Source organism: Gigantopelta aegis, chromosome 1 (assembly GCF_016097555.1).
Source record: "Gigantopelta aegis isolate Gae_Host chromosome 1, Gae_host_genome, whole genome shotgun sequence".
In the NCBI taxonomy this organism is placed as follows: domain Eukaryota; kingdom Metazoa; phylum Mollusca; class Gastropoda; order Neomphalida; family Peltospiridae; genus Gigantopelta; species Gigantopelta aegis.
The window spans coordinates 6,759,816-6,777,292 of NC_054699.1; the positions used below are offsets into that span (position 1 = coordinate 6,759,816).

Consider the following 17,477-nt stretch of genomic DNA (forward strand, 5'->3'; position numbering starts at 1 on the left):
TGCTATCCTGCATGTGGGAAGCGCATATAAAAGATATCTTGCTCCTAATCGGAAGAGTAGCCCATGTAGTGGCAACAGCGGGTTTCCTCTCAAAATCTGTGTGGTCCTTAAGCATATGTCTGACGCCATATAACCGTAAATAAAATGTGTTGAGTGCGTGGTTAAATAAAACATTTCTTTCTTTCTTTGTAATGTTAATTTCAGTGGACCGTTTGTTTTTGGGCATGTAGATCATCACAATGGAACAGGAAATCAGATATCTTTAAAATGATCTAAAACAGTAAATAGGAAACAAGCGAATTAATCAACCGATTGACCGACCAGTTATCAAACCAAACAACCAATCAATTGGACCCAATTGTTCAAAGCATAGTTAAATTAAGTTAAACCGTGGGTTAGTCTAATATTTTCCTTTTAATTATTTTTGCAGAAATACTTTAGATTTGATTATTTATGGGTTTCTAGTTAGTAGTTCTAAATCAAGCTTCATCTTTATGTCTTCAATTATTAGATGTACTGACTCAGTCTTTGGTTCTGAAAATTAAGGGATAACCCCGCTGTGTTTTCCGATTTGCGGACGTTTTACAGTCACAAATTTACCGTTTTACTGGCTCCGCTAACGCGTCGCCTATAACACTAAATTTGCGACAGTAAAACCACCGATATACGTCCGCAAATCGTAAAACATAGTAGGGTTATCCCTATTCTAATTAAACTGTTTGCTGGTCGATTTTAAATAGGAAATTGTTACATGTTTAGTAAGAATAAGCATATAAACGTCATCAGCTGGTGACGTCATTAGACAGCCCATTAACAGACGATGGGTAGCCGGGCAGTTAGCGGTTCGAACACAGATGCGTAATTTGACATATTTAATCAGCTCTTGTGATTAGATTACGACTAATAAAGAATAATTTGTTCATTTCTGACATAAAAACGTCTCAGTACTTAACGACTTCTGTACGTAATATGAACGCTACAGAAATTGTCTTTATGACGTCATTACAAAACAACCCTGTTCTTTGCTTAACCTATGACGTATTTCTGCCAGAAAATTTGCGACCGGTATGTCGGTGATTTTACCACCTGAAATTTTTAGTAGAGATCCAATCAGATTCGTTCTTACAGCTGTTTTGAATTAGAATTTATGTTAATCACTGGTTAAACCAATTCACGTTAGAACAACCGGGCCGCTGAATTTCAGTGCTGGGTTGAAATCGGTGGCACAGTGTTTAAGCGACCGAACTACAGGCTGATAGGTACAGGGTTCGCAGCCCGGTATCGACTCCAACGCAGAGCGAGTTCTTAAGACCTCAATGGGTAGGTTCTTAAGGCCACTACACCCTCTTCTCTCTCACTAACCAACTAACAACTAACCCCTGTCCTGGACAGATAGCTGAGGTGTGTGCCCAGGACAGCGTACTTGAACTTTAATTGTATATAAGCACGGAAATAAGTTGAAATGAAATGAAATGAGATAGTAAAAGAAATCGGCAGATAACAAGTTTCGCAGGGACCCGTTGTCTTTGACCAGACTCCGTTAGTCTCTGACAAATGTGGACACGGCTGTAAACAACTCGCTACAGTAAATAGCCGCGTGTTAGACATCATTTAGGTATAATTCCAATCTCTAAAAATCCCTTTATTATAAACCCTTGGATTGGTTAAATTCGTATCACGTGGTGATAAAAACTGGCATTCATAGCACCATGAATCTCAGTTTAGCACTATTTTTGGCTATATAGCCGGAACTACTTTATGAATTATGTCAACAAAGGAATCCCCGAGGAATTTCCTTGAGATTCTATTTTTAGACATCAAACAGTAATCGTCTGCCGTCAAACTTGTAAACATCTAAAAATCTTCACATATAAATTATACCATACAAAATAGGTCGCTTCAGACATTTTTTATTAAAGGTTAAAAGTTATTGAAATTACTTACGTTACATGTTTATAGTGAATTCAAAATCCCACAGCTAAAAATCTATTTTGTCGATCCAAAAAAAGTGTATAATAATAATTCCAATGGAATTTGGTCTTTTACAAAAGCGATTTCAAAAACAAAATTTAGTCAGTTCATGCCAACCATTAGCAGTAACGCGCATTCAACGGCATTGTAGTATGACGTACACGGTACACAACACATAGCCACTGCGATCCAATCTTTAAACGACTCGGGTTTTGAAACTAGGCATATCATGTACATGTCGGGACACAGGAACGAAGCTTCAATTCGAAGCTACAACAGAGAATGTTCCACTTTCCAAAAACGAAACATCAGCATGGCACTGTCAAATGTCACGAATACTTGTGTCGCACCACTTGAAGTCACACATGCCAAAACCATCCTGTGTTGCCACTTCCACAATTACAAGGCCAGTAAACACAGAAACTCGCGACACACCTCTTTCATCCATTTCCGGAAACATTGAAACCACTTTCTCCATGTCAAATCTATCAACATATGGTATTTTCACGCACTCAAATATTTTATAACTGTAATTTCAACGTCGTAATTGGTAAATCTGGACAGTAATAAAAAAATGGCGCCCATCCACAGTTCGTAGTTAAATATTCATACACCAACCGCTTCACATATAAATTATACCATACAAAATAGGTCGCTTCAGACATTTTTATTACAGGTTAAAAGTTATTAAAATTACTTACGTTATATGTTTCTAGTGAATTCAAAATGTTTCTACTTGGTATTGATATTTAATGCAAAAAATTAATATGAATTGTATTAATGATTGTAACATTGTCATTCTCTCATTCGGCTATTGACGGAAAAAGCCGAAACTACCATAGGCATTCCGCTAATGTTGAGTATGAATTTCATGTTAATAAAATAGTAAATAGTTGGAAAATAGAGTTCACTTTTTATTTTAAAGAGGTTTACATTAATGACATGGTTATGTGTTTGGAATTATAAGAATTGAACGTGAATAGTTTTGAGTTTCACGCTAGTATGAAACGCAAAACCGCTTTACACACTTTAGTATGAATGGCTTCGCGCTAACGCGCTACGCCATTCATACAGTGTGTAAAGCGGTTTTGCGTTTCATACTAGCATGAAACTAAAAAAAAATTCACGTTCAATTCTTAATTAACATTAAACCAGGTGAAAGACGAACGCACACACTTCGGCGTTGACGCCATACAGCGTTAAGGCGCATATAGACTGGATGCGGCGCATGCGTGCGTTCCGAGTAATTGCGTCTAATGAAGGCAATGTTTTATTTAACGACGCACTCAACACATTTTATTTACGGTTATATGGCGTCGGACATATGGTTAAGGATCACACAGATATTGAGGGAGGAAACCCGCTATCGCCACTTCATGGGCTACTCTTTTCGATTAGCAGCAAGGGATCTTTTATATGCACTACCCCATAGAGAGGATAGCACATACCACGGCCTTTGATGTACACTGGCTGGAGCGATGCGTCTAATGCGTCTGCGACTTGCGTTTTGGGAATATTCCTCATATACGATTATTTTGTTGCGGCTGGCCGCATTTGTTTTGTAGACGCACGCATCCAGTGTAGACTGTCTCATTCAAACTAATGTATTTCGATCCAGTCTCATATAGACCGCTTGCGGCGCGTATGTGCGGTCCAGCTGTTGCATCTGATGCGTCAGCGGCTTGCGTTTTGTTTCGTTTTTGTTTGTTTTTGTGTATGTGTTTTTGTGTATGTGTTTTTGTTTTGTTTTGTTTTGTTTTGTTTTGTTTGTTTGTTTGTTTGTTTGGGTTTTTTTGTTTTTTTGTTTGTTTGTTGATGTTTTGTTTGTTTTTTGTTTTGTTGTTGTTTTTGTTTTTTTGTTGTTGCTGTTTTTGTGTGTGTGTTTTTTGGGGTTGTTTTTTTTGTGGGTTTTTTTTGGGGGGTGTGGGGGCATATACATCATATAGGAGTATTTCATTTCGGCTGGCCGCAGCGTTTTACAGACGCACGCATCCAGTGTAGACGCTCTCATTCAAACTAATGTATTTCGATTTTTCGCATCCAATCTATATGAACCTGTAATCGTCTAAATGGCGGGCGCGAAATAAGGAAGTAACTGTACTTAGGGCATCATGATTTAATGATGAGTATCGTGCCGAACAGGACACCTGAACCATGAAAAGATCAGCTTCTATCTGGCAATAAACAACAGATGCACGTGTCATCTATTTTTGTAATTAGGTATGTACTTCTCGGTGTATTACAAAGTATATAAAACATGGAACGAAACAAAATACATAGGCAGCTTAGATTGGCTGTTATTATTTAGCTCGTTAGATAGTGTTTTTTTTCTTTGTTTTTTTAAAGCAACGAGTTGTAAGATAAATGATACCAAACGGTCACGAATATAGTATATCCTCTATGTATGTATGGGTGTATGTTTGTATGTCAATATTTCTGTCTGTCCGTTTGCCTGCCTCTGTTTGTCTGTCTGTATTTGTTTGTATGGAAGGAAGGAAGTGGTTTAACGACACACTCAAAGCATTTTATTTACGGTTATGACGTCGGACATATGGTTAAGGACCACACAGATATTGAGGGAGGAAACCCGCTGTCTTCACTTCATGGGCTATTCTTTTCGATTAGCAGCAAGGGATCTTTTATATGCACCATCCCATAGACAGGATAGCACATACCACGGTCTTTGATGTATCAGTCGTGGTGCACTGGATGGAGCGAGAAATTGTTTGTATGGATGTATTAATATCTATCTACAATGTATACTAATTATAACCGAGACAGGTTCCATGGCAGTTAACAAACTCCTGGCTCACAACTTGGGTAGGCTGTCTCACTTGAGGGGAAATGAGGAGCAATGTTTACAGAAAATATGTTAGTTTGATTAGAAAATGTTAACATTATTGACAATGGTAATTGATTTGATGTAAAGGAACCCAGTATAGTGTTCGTATCAAGTGTTTCTTTTGTCACCCAACAAAGTGTAATAGAAGGGGTTCGGGGTGGGGTGGTGGAGCAGTGTGGACTACAGGATCCTAGACAGACCGCGCATCAGGCGAGCACTTTTCCACAGGACCACGTCCCGCCCTATATGGTGAAATAGATATTTGGTCGATCTACCTTGAAAGGCTTTCCAACCACTTCTACAGTGGAACCAACTTTTAGAGGACAAGGAATGGAGACCGTAAAGGACGATGCTGTGCTGTTCCAAGCATATCTGGAACACGTATAGTGGCTCTGTTCCCACAGACCATTGTTCTGGCACTTAATAGGATGATTCTCACAACACGACATATAGTCAGGATTGCATTTGAACTGAGCATACTTCCCCGAATCAGACTGTAAATATTCCAGAGTACCATTGGCTGGTGTTTGAAGCGTAGGACAACTAGGCCTGAAGATGGCAAACTGGACGGTTTCGTCTGACGACCCAACAGGTTGTTCCATCTTAGCAGAATCCTTTCGCACACGACCCTGGAATCAAGTCATCCCACATTGATATGTCTGAAACAATTTGATTTTCTTCCTTCGTGTACAGGTTGTACAGGTGTTGCTCCAAGCAGAGGACATTCGAGAGTTTGACGATCAAAACCGACTGACTCACAGCGATGATTCATCTTGCAGCTGGCAGCACACGAGCACTGGGATGATGATGGCAGAGTTTCTAGAACGTGCCTGTCTTGTTTTCGAGGTTCTTCTCCACTTACTGATACAGTTTTTAGTGAATCGGGTAAAGAACCGTTACAGGTGGTTAGTATTGTGATCAGCAGACCAACTGAAATAAAACGAATCACTTTAATGCAAGCAATGTCTTCTGTTATTTACATCCTATACATTAGATACTTTTACAACTACGCATATACAAACTTTAAGTGGCATTATACACACCGACCCGACTCACATAAAAGAACCATGGATCCAGAGAAATGACGACTGAAGCTATGTTCCGTTCCAACTAGTACTCCACAACTGGTTCATCAAAGGCCGTGGTATGTGTTGTCCTGTCTGTGGGTAAGTGCATATAAAAGTCCCCTTGCTGCTTATCGGAAAGAGTAGCCTATGTCCCTCGTGAAATAATTTCATTGTCACTAGCTTAAAGCTCAGTGGTATTCTACGAACTACCGTTACAGTCTACAAAACTGAACTGAAATTCTTCTCCAGAAATTGTGATAGAATACTATATAATCACTAGAAGGTACTATGTCAAAGTTGCAATAATGGCGGTTGCCGCCAAAATATTTATTAATATTTGCTTTGAAACATAAAATGTATACCTATATGTATATGAAACTTACAACCAAATAATTCCATTTACTAGAAGAATAAAGACGTATTTTAGGGTGAATCTCGAGTGTGTATCACACACACTGACTACTGACGTCGCTGTTTATGTGTACACATTCAACACATTACGTTTTCCCATAATTCTTTGAAGACAACTAACAAAGAAACAAAGACCATCTTATATTTAGCTTCGAATTATTCGGGAAACCCCTCTTGTCCAGTGCAAGATTAATTTTGTTTTATTATTCTTGGGTTAATTACGAAAACATTATGCGTGAGATCAATTAATTTGTGGTTATTTATTACAGATAAATGTGAAAATAACAAAATACTGTAGTTTCAACTTTGACATAGGACCTTAAATTCACATAGAAAAGGCTAAATTCGTTGAAACAAACAAGTAAGGCTTATCACGAGTCTCTGTAGCGCAATAGCGCAACACATACGGTGGCTGGTATACCTTGTACCTTTATGACTTTGAATAAATTTATTTTGAAGGACTCCATATTTTTAAATAATTAAAACTGCCACAGTATATAATTTAATACACATACCTGTGTGGAAATGCAAACTTACACCATTGAATAGTTTTTAATGCTAAAGTTATTCCATATTTATTATTAGGGACACGCAAATAACACATCCATGTGCCTTTGATAACTTAAAACCAATTGGATAACACTGCTGAATTATCCAACTTGTCCGGTAACACCAATGAAATAATGAGCTTGTTCATAAAGTAAGATGTGTCTGCACGTGCAGGCCGATTACAGTTCTGCGTGGCCAGATATGATTTTATGTTTCTTTGTTCAACTAGTTTACAAAAGTTAACAAAAAAACTTTATATCTTTTAATTATTTTATCTTGAATTTGTATTTTGAAAAGAGATGCTTTCTGTAGAATGACCCATCAGTATTTCCTGTTCCTCTTTGGGCTGAAACACTCAATGTCAGTAAAGAATTAAGAACTCGTTAACATGCTGATCTCTAACCAGAATAATCGTTTTGTTAACATTAATCTTATAATCCTAATATTAATCCCTAATTACTATTTGTTTTAATCTCATAAGCCACGCTTCCTCGTGCCAGACTCGTGCCAATCTTGAGCATGCCAGTTGCCATGACGATAGCGCGTCACTTTGCTCAATGTCGTCTGATTGCCACTCATCCCTCCTAATAAACGCCAATTAATTTTTGACACGTCATTAACGTATAAAACTCTTATTACAGTCCATGAGAAAGTCATTCAGCATATAGATACACGCATAGCAGTTCGTTAACAGTTGACATATTATAAACTATTTTACCATGGAAAGCTATACCTCAAGGACATGTCTTGTAGACATCGATGTTTTGGACAATGGTGGAATCGAAAATGAAGAGTTTAATGGTGAGTACTTACAATCAACGAAATGTGTTGATATTGCTGTATTGTCGATAGAGCGTTCACCTGAGGTGATTGCGGAGTAGGATCGAAACACATCTATGAGCTCATTATCTGATTATGTTTTTCCCCGTTCTAACCAATGCCCCCACGAATGGTGTATCAAAGGTCGTGATATGTGCTGTTCTCTGACTTCATTATCTGATTATGTTCTTTCCCGTTCTAACCAATGCCCCCACGAATGGTGTATCAATGGCCGTGATATGTGCTGTTCTCGATGTGGTAAAATGCATATAACAGATGCCTTGCCACTAATGAACAAATATAGCATGTTTACTCAAAGACAATGTGAAAAAAATAGTGTATGTTTGACATCCAATACTTTATGATTAATTTTTTTTTATTTTTATTTTTTATTATTATTTTTTTTTATTATTGTCCCAGAAGAATACGTAGTGTTAGGGTTGGGGCCCTAAATCACTACTACAATACATAGCATATATATATTAGTAGTAACATATACAGGTAATTACATAGACATATCTAGTATGAAGAAATATTCTTTAAACTCCTCTAGGGCACTGACCTAAATTGAAAAGAAAGATAGAGAAAAAAGAAAAGAATAAAAAGAAAAGAAAAAAGAAATAAGAAACGAAAGAAGGAACAGAGTTACTTCGTGCATAATTGCGCATATATGACAGTATATTCACAGAGATACTCACATACATAAATGCATACATATAGAATACTATACGAGTTTTCGCTAGATATAATTTTTACGAAACTCGTGAACTTCCCAAACGTATCTGATCGAACGAAAGTGAGGTCAGATACGTTTGGGAAGTTCACGAGTTTCGTAAAAATGATATCTAGCGAAAACGAGTGTGGTATTTTATTTATTACCCTCCTTTAAATCACGCAAATTATGAAAAATCAATCAATCAATCAATCAATTTTGTAGCCTATTTCAAGACCGGATGTTGATTTGCATAACTAGCCGGTGCACGACTACGTACCGCCGCATTGAGAAATAGTTCGTTGTACTTCCGCTACTTCTCAGTGACGTTTTCAGGGGCGTGGTGTAGACGTACTTCCCCATAAATTTCCATCGGGTTTCATTTTTTAATTTAAAGAAAGCTGTAAGGTACATGCATCAATATATGTTTATTTTCATATTGGGTGAAAAATGGGTAAAACTAATGCATAATTCCATATTTTAACAAAACGCCCCCAAGAAACAAATGTTCCCGTTACCCTACTGGTTATGCTAATAATGATGAATTCACAAATCACAACTGACAATAACAATTTGTTGACCAAAAATCCTACCAATAAGAGAATAACAAGTGTTTTTGCAAAAGCAGCTGAGTTCATGGGAAAACTAAAGTTATAATTTTAAGGTCGACGACAGTCACTTTTCGCGCCCTTGTTTTGGCTTTCTTTATACACAATAAATATAGCATATCTTAACCGTAATTTCACTTGAAATCCATATTTCGTAAAAGGTACAATTTTTCAATCACAGAATTTTCTTCAAACACATTCAGGTGCTTCAGTAATGTTCGAAAAAAAAAAAAAAATCAATAGGAATTTTGCTTTGGATTTTTTCCAGCATTCTTAAAACGGAAACGTCATGTACCCAGTTTGTGGTTATTGTAAGGAGGTGCAAAGTGACGTCATTCGAATTCTGACGTCATTCAAATTCAAAATTAGCTATATTATTGCAATGCATCGCCACATTAAAATAAAAACTGGTCTACTAACCTTGACCCCTGTTAAATTTCTACAAGCAAACAACGCTGTTTACAGGTCGGTATATTTTACTTTTTCTTAATTCTACAAAAAATATTAAGTTTAAGTTTTAAAAAATAAAATACTACCTTTTGTCAAATATATCATATGAAAAAATTAACGTTGGATATGTTTCATTTATTGTGTACGAAGCCAAAACAAGGGTCCAAAAAGTGACTGTCGTAGACCTTAATAATGATGAATTCACAAATCACAACTGACAATAACAATTTGTAGACAAAAAATCCACTTAATAAATAAAATGAATATGTTTAATTATTGTTCTATTCATTCTTTTATTTTTATTTTTTATTTAAAAATATTTCTCGCGCGGTCCAGTTTACATCAACTTTTAATGAATGACATTTGTAGTAAAAGTTGTGGATGTTACTGACCTTGACATTAATTATGAATGAAAAAAAATAGTCCCGTTATGCTAATAAGGTCGCTGTCCAACCAATCGAAATTGACTCTGTTCCCTGTTGACAAATCAAAATACAGTTTGTAATACGCACCTGGTGGTGCGTACGAAATTTGTACGACACCGCTATATCTTCACCAGGAGGGTAATAAACATATATATTATACATGTACATATATTCACAGATGTACCCACATCTACCAGAAAATATATACGGAAGAAATGAAATTAAAAGTATTATATTTGTAAAATGTAGTCTGAATTTTGTTTTCAAACAAGCTGTTTCCATGTCGAGATTATCTTTAAGTCTCAATAAAATAGTGTTTGCCACGTTGCCCATTCATTATTAAATACATCGTATTTACAAGTTTTTAAAAGAATATATCTTTCAATTTCAAATTTATGTTGCATTATGACATGCACAGCGTTAATACTTAAACACTTCTTTTGTATTTTCATACTGTATATATAATATTTTATATTAATTATTAACCAGTTTATAAAATCACTTTTATTATTATTTATCAAACCAAACATTATAATAATTTTATTGAAATGAATTATAGTTTCTGTTCGAGTAAATATCCAATCTGTTACTGCTTCCCATAAAGTGTGTACCTTATCGCAATCGAAAAATAAATGTATTGTTTCAGGAAAATTATTACAGAAGTTACATATATCAGAATCAGTGTAGTTAATCTTGTATAGAAAAGTATTAGTAGCTAATATGTTTTGCAGTAATCTATACTGAAACCATCGAAGGCTAGAATCTTTCACACATCGAAATGGTAAAGCATAATATTTTTCCCAGTCAGTTTGTTCAAACAAAAAGCCTTCATTACTATATTTTATCTGTCCTTTTGGCTTTACATACTGAAAGTTTAAAAATGTCATGATTAATGATTAATTAATAAATGAACTCTAGTGGTGTCATTCAGAAAAAAGGAGAAAAAAATTCTCTTTAAATAATTTGTATTGCTTGTTTTGCCTGCTACGTACAGTATGTGAGAAAAAGAATATCTAAAAAATGATGTATGTATAAATCGTGAGATATAATAATTCTTCTTCTTCAGATTCCACTTCTGGATACGACTCTGATGATTCTAGATCTTCTGTCGGTGACGACCAAGTGAGCTCCACATGCCGTTCACCCAGCGTTCCAGGGGAGATAATGCTGTTTAGCAACACGAGCGGTCTGTGTGACAGTCTCAAGTACATCATCACCATGTCGGAATTGTGTGACGTCATGTTCCTCGTCGGAAAAGAACGAGTCCCAGTTTACGGAGTTAAAGCCATCTTAGCCACACGAAGCAGGTAATTATATCGATGACATTTTAAAATAATAATTACAGAGAAACAGGAGTAATCGTTTATGCATAATCCATAATACATACATTCGAAAATGGCGTTAGTAATATGAACGAATGAATGTTTAACGACACCCCAGCACGAAAAATACATCGGCCATTGGGTGTCAAACTATGGTAATGCAAATAAATAAAGTGATGATCAACATCAATATAAAAATTCAAGACTTAAAACAAAAACAGTGTAAAGAACTGCGCAAAAACACAAATATCAGAATTTTACGGATACTGAATTTTACTCAAAACTTCAATTTTGTGCTGTATTGGCCATTCTCAAAGAGAATGTTACACCCCTGCACCACGGTGAGGTTACAGCACACGCAGGGGAGTAATATAAATGTAACGTTACTTATTAAAATGTTAAATGCTTAGAATAACAACTCTTTTTATGGAAGCTGTAGAAATGTGGGTTTTTTGCGCATAACCAAAAGCATCGACATGAATTTGTTAATATTAAATTGGTGTAATTATGTGTGAATAACTGGTCAAAGGACGTGGTATGTGCTTTCCTGTCTGTGGGATTGTGCATAGAAAAGATCCCTTGCTGCTAAGGGAAAAATGTAGCGGGTTTCTGATGATGACTATGTGTCAGAATTTCCAAATATGTGACATTCAATAGCCGATGATTAATTAATCAATGTTCTTTATTGCTGTTGTAAAAAAAAAGAAAAAAAAGCATACCCCCCCCCCCCCACCGCACCAAAACAAACAAAAACAACACAGAAACAACAACAAAGTTTTATGTGTGTGAATAGTAAGGCCTCTGAGATTCTTTAATTTTTGTGTTTTGAAGTTTCCTTCCTCTGTTTTAACAAGCTTCACAATATGCATATCTTTAAGCAGTGTTTGTAATGATACTGTTTTTATTTTTCTAGAGTTCTGTACCAGTTGATACTGTTTCACCAGAGGAAAATGACAGACGAGGCATCGAAGAAGAAGTCAAAGTCCAGACGCCAGACCTTGGGAACTCATCTAACCATTCCAGTACCTGACTACGACATCGACGTCTTCCGCAGCTTGGTGACGTTTCTACATTGTGGGAAAGTGAAGGTGGACGCTAAAGCTGTTGTGGGTAAGTGGATAAATTACACTGATATAATTTTCTTCAGATTTTTAATTACAACAGTAATTGATATACAAATAAGGAGAATATCACAAAATTATTTTTTGTTGTCACCGATGATTGACGAAAATGTCAACAACGCCCGTAGAGGGAGTGTGGTGGGGTGGGGGACAAGTAGTATTCTTTCATGTTTGTGAACGAAATTTCTTAGCAACATAAAAGTCGAGTAACTATGTGCGAGATGATTTTTGGCTGTTTTAAAGATTTATTATTATTATTATTATTATTATTATATTGAACAAAATATGTGATAGTCGTGAAGTAGTTTTGCAGGTTTCTACAGACGTGTTGAGTTGACAACATGTTTACCAGAACTAGTTACTGGTTATAGTCCTTAATCAAAGAAAAACAACATTTCTATCAGCTGTTGTGTCATAAATGAAGACATTTAGTTACATAAGATTATTTTTCTTCACATAATTAACACTGTAGTAAGATAAGTGTAATTAATTGATTGTTTCTACAATTTCAGGTCTACTGTGTGCAGCCTCCGAGTACGAGTTGAAAGATCTGTCCATGGCATGCTGGGATTTTGTTCGACGGATGAAGGGTCAAGGTCAGAAAGACAACTTGATGACGTCAGCTTCCAGATATGGTACAAAGAAAGCGGCCCAGAAATTGATTATGGAGGTATGCATTTTAATAATATTTACTCTTCAAGACGAAACGTTGAGTTTAAAAACAAAATCTTTTAAACTTTTTAAATATGTTTTCCAAGTGGATGTTTTTATGACAAAGACCTTTGTTTTAAATTAAATACCATTTAACTGAATGTAGCATACTTTGAATAACATGGCGGCATATTTAGCTTAAAGAAACAAATGTTGAGCTATGATCACGGCACTTACTGATCATAACGCTATCTGTATTAAATGACGACAGACTGTCAAAAAGTGGGTGAATATTCAAAAATTCAATCTGTGTTTTTTTCTTTCTTCAGATTTCTAAAACCGCTGGCTGAGAGCAAGTCATCTCTCTACCGAGACTCAATCACGTGACTACCACATAGGTCACGCACCCGTCACTCATACGTCATATCCGGCTTCGACACCCAAATCAAAGTGACGGACTGACACTACCACAGAGGTCATGCACCCGTCATTCACACGTCATATCCGGTTTCGACTCCCAAATCAAAGTGATGGACAGGCAAGACAAAACAACGAGCCAAGTTTCCTGCAAATCCGCTTTTGTTACGAATCGCTGTGACGTGATCGAAACTGTATCGGTGTTCGAAAAACACGTGACATTTCTTTGTATTAATGTACGGTTTCGGATACATTAAATAGTGTTTGGCACTAAATTGATATATTAAGAATAAACATTTGGATTTTTAATTTTTATTATTTTCGTGTGATTAATTATTTTGTTTTATTTTCTGCTTCAATAGATGAAATGTTTTAAACAGAACCAAGGTAGTTTGTGTGAATTAAAATAAATTAACTTTGATCCAGTTCTTTTTAATGTTTTAATACCAATTTGTCTGTTGGCACTTGTAAAGTGTAGAACAACGTTTCTTAGATAGAGTGAATAAAGCTGCAGTTTATCATTGACAATTTCAATTTTCTGGACTTTTCATTCATTAGTTATATGATGTCGGACATATGGTTAAGGACCATACATATATTGAGAGAGGAAACGAATTAGTATTATTACCTGCACACAGTGATATTACTTCAGGGGTGGGGGGGGGGGGGGGAGATTATATTGGACTTCAAGAGTTTAAAACATTGAACTGAGTGAACATAGATGCGCTGTCCTTAAAGTTTCTATAGGTAGTATTAAACCAAATAACTTCCGGCTGGGTTAAAGTTCGAGGTGCACTTAACTTTTGACAACGAAGTTAACAACACAAGTCCTGTGATTGGTGATAAATGTGAGTGTCGGTGTAAAAAAAATAGTTTCATCTGGGCAAAAAATGTATGCAATTTTATATCATCTAGTACCACTGTATCAATTAGCCTTGTGCTTGAAACATGTGAGGGATACCTGTGAAATTTGTGCGCAACTTGGGTAGTCATAGATGCTACCTGTTATCTCTGAAATGATCAAATTGACCCCCATTTTTAAAATTAACTTTAAGTGTGAGGGTTGGTAGGATTTATATATGTGGTGTTTATGTCGATTGATACGCTTCATGTAGGAGTTTTAGCCACATGTTACTATTGTCGTCAATGGGATTTGATTTGGTAGTATACACCCTGTTAGCACGGTTGCCTGCATTTAAGTTATGGTGTTTGTGGAAAAAATGGTAGTAGGGATGAGGTGAAATTTTATTATTATCAAACTTTTAAAATGTTAATACAGTGTATGTCTTGTATCTGCTTAAAAGACAGTTATCGTGTTTAGATATGTACAATTTAATTCATATAAGTAGTGCTCTAATGTGACATTCCTAAAATCAAAGTTACACTGTTTGAATTCAGGATTCTAGTCATCACAAACATAATGCGACAGGCTATTTCTGTAATGAAATTACTAATATTTGGATATGTTGCTCTTATGAGCATTAACTATCAAACCTAGATGTGTGGATATAACCAAACATGCAAAATATAGAGTATTTCTGAACAGACTTTAACCTCACCTTCAAACTGAATAAAATTAACTGTCACCTTTGTAATTTGTAATACTATGGTTAAAGTCTTATTATTTAAAAGACAATATATACACCAGTCCCAACCACAATTCCTCAAAATACGCTAAAACAGTGTAAATATATGAACATATACGCACAATACAGCATTTTTGGTGCTATGTCATTGACCTGAAATATGACCTTAAAATATTTGGGGAAGAATAGCACCAAAACCTTTCAGACTGCTATTGTAATAAAGTTTAAAATGCTATATGTTGCCAACTTTCTTGATTATATTCCCATGGAATTACAACTGAACCTGAACTATTACAATTTTTCAAATCTGTTTCAACCCTATTGTATGGCAATCTAATTATAATTAGCTTCACTATTACATGGAGCTTATGTCCAGTTGACCTTTCATTCGACCAATCAAAACCTTGCTTACAAAATCATGCCAGTGATTTGAAAAGAATTTGAAAACATTCGGGATTATGCCGAGGGTATACGAAATGATTCCGGTGCATTACGAAGTAATCCGCAAACTAATTGCAATATAAAACTTTATATAAAATTAGTTTCAAGACGAAAAAAACACAACCCCGTGATGGTATAGCCATGAAATCTATTTATACTAGTATACAATCCAGAGTTTATTATTGCACTTTACCCGCTGTTTTTTCAATCTTGAAATAGACCAACAAGTTCGCCCGTTGCATAAATAGTCTAGCCCAATATTTTTGGAATTTGTATGCTCCCGAATAAGGCTATGAAAGGCGAAGTGTAATTGGTCGATATTTAAATTGTCATTTATAGATGAAATGTCACCTGGACATGGGAGTCAACGCAATGCTGTTAGAACTACTGGTAGACCCAGTAGAGCTAATTTTATTGATAATTTTCTTTTCTTTGGGACTACGTAATTGGTCAGTTTTGTGATTTTAGATGGGAAAGCCTACTTAGTCAAGGGTTTTACAGAATTTACCAACTAATTCAATAGAGTTGCAACCACCGTCGAAGAAAGAGCTCTACATGCAAATCATGCAAAGGAACGCATTCAAGAGAAAACTACCAGGCATACCCGCCTATGAAAGTGACGACGAAGAAGATGATGAGGAAGAACCCTATCTGAAAAAGTCAAGAGGATGCAGTCTTGTGATACGTGTGGACTGATCTTTAAAGAAGGAAGCGACTTGCAGCAACATCTGCGATTTAAAACGTGCGAGGAGGGAAATGAAGAGCCATCGTCCGATCTGGAAAATGAAGGTGTACATCTTATGGTGGATGGTGAATTTCGTTTTTTGTGACGTCCGGTGGTATAGCTTGGAGCGAAATGACGTCAGCTCCGTCCTTCTGCTCTATGCAGTGTAAACAAATGCTCTAATTTACAACAAGGCGCCTCGCTTTCATCAACCTGACTTCTAAAACAAGATAAATGACTTGATAGTATAATAAACTATTTTACTAAATATATTTCAATTTGCATCAATAGAACGAAATGGAGTTATAGTATTTTTCTCTTTTAAAAAATCCAAAGAAAAAAATGCATATTATTAAGCCTATTGGTATGCTACGTTCGTGCAAAAACGACCACTCACGATACCCAAGTGATAATTGTCTTTTCTTTGGGACTACTTAATTGGTCAGTTTTGTGATTTTACATGGGAAAGCCTACTTAATCAAGGGTTTTACAGAATTACTTACAATAATAAAGCAAGATGGCTGATCGATTACGATTAGAGGGGTGTCCGTGCGGTTAACACACAATACCCTATGCTCTTAATGAAAGGCACGTCTTTTTAGTATGTCTAGACACAGTGTCTGGATACCGTCTAAATATACACATGCCAATCAGGAACCACAGGTACAGATCACGGAAAGAAACGACCAATTAACTAAGAAAACACTGCGATTATTATTTCAGTACGTCGGTTAATTTATGTACAAACAATAATACAGTTATTTCAACACTTTGACAACGGTGGTTTATTTTGTATTAAATATAATATATAATTGTTGCTGGCTTACTGGGATGACTATTATTACAGAATATTGCGATGCATCCGCAAAAATCAGGTATGTTTTGTTTCTTCATTTCGAAGACTAATTCCTGACGTGACACATTAGGTATTACGTAACCACCAGCTCGTCAGAGGGCGTATTCACTGGGATGGTACAAAATGGCTGCGCCCGTTATATATAATAGCCGTCACATTTAACCGTTTTATTAATTAACTATACGATTATACTTGTTGATATTAAGCAATAATGTGCATTATATATCGTTGAATACGCATACCAGGTCAAATGCCTTGAGTGTCCCCTCCTTTAATGGGTCAACGGATATTTGGACGAAGTAGACGACGACGATACCCATAATGATGAGGACGAAGATGACGAAGAGAAATGTACACTAATACTATTCACCTGTTTCCCTTAAGGCCTCTCGGTGTAACCCAACGTGTGTCCATTATATATATATATATATATATATATATATGTGTGTGTGTGTGTGTGTGTGTGTAGTTGTCTGTAGTGATTGTAATTTAGAAATAAATGAAA

At 35.9% G+C, this 17,477-nt stretch overlaps 1 protein-coding gene across 2 annotated transcripts; it reads left to right on the forward strand.

Moving 5' to 3' along the window:
- The first annotated feature begins 9,978 nt into the window (after positions 1-9,978).
- LOC121369967 (serine-enriched protein-like) lies at positions 9,979-15,982 on the forward strand. Of its 2 annotated transcripts, XM_041495060.1 has the most exons (4): positions 9,979-11,161; positions 12,090-12,286; positions 12,810-12,967; positions 13,278-15,982. In XM_041495060.1, exons 1-4 carry the CDS (start codon positions 11,019-11,021, stop codon positions 13,296-13,298), a joined length of 519 nt encoding a protein of 172 aa, XP_041350994.1. In that variant the 5' UTR covers positions 9,979-11,018; the 3' UTR covers positions 13,299-15,982. The 2 variants fall into 2 exon arrangements, with proteins under 2 accessions (XP_041350994.1, XP_041350987.1); XM_041495053.1 differs by having other exon boundaries at positions 12,810-15,982.
- Positions 15,983-17,477: the final 1,495 nt, after the last annotated feature.

Excerpts from the sequence above, each read along its gene's own strand:
- LOC121369967 (XM_041495053.1), top strand. The coding sequence starts at position 11,019 with ATGCTGTTTAGCAACACGAGCGGTCTGTGTGACAGTCTCAAGTACATC. Across the intron at positions 11,162-12,089 it reads ATCTTAGCCACACGAAGCAG|AGTTCTGTACCAGTTGATAC; the intron begins GTAATTATATCG and ends TTATTTTTCTAG. Across the intron at positions 12,287-12,809 it reads GGACGCTAAAGCTGTTGTGG|GTCTACTGTGTGCAGCCTCC; the intron begins GTAAGTGGATAA and ends CTACAATTTCAG.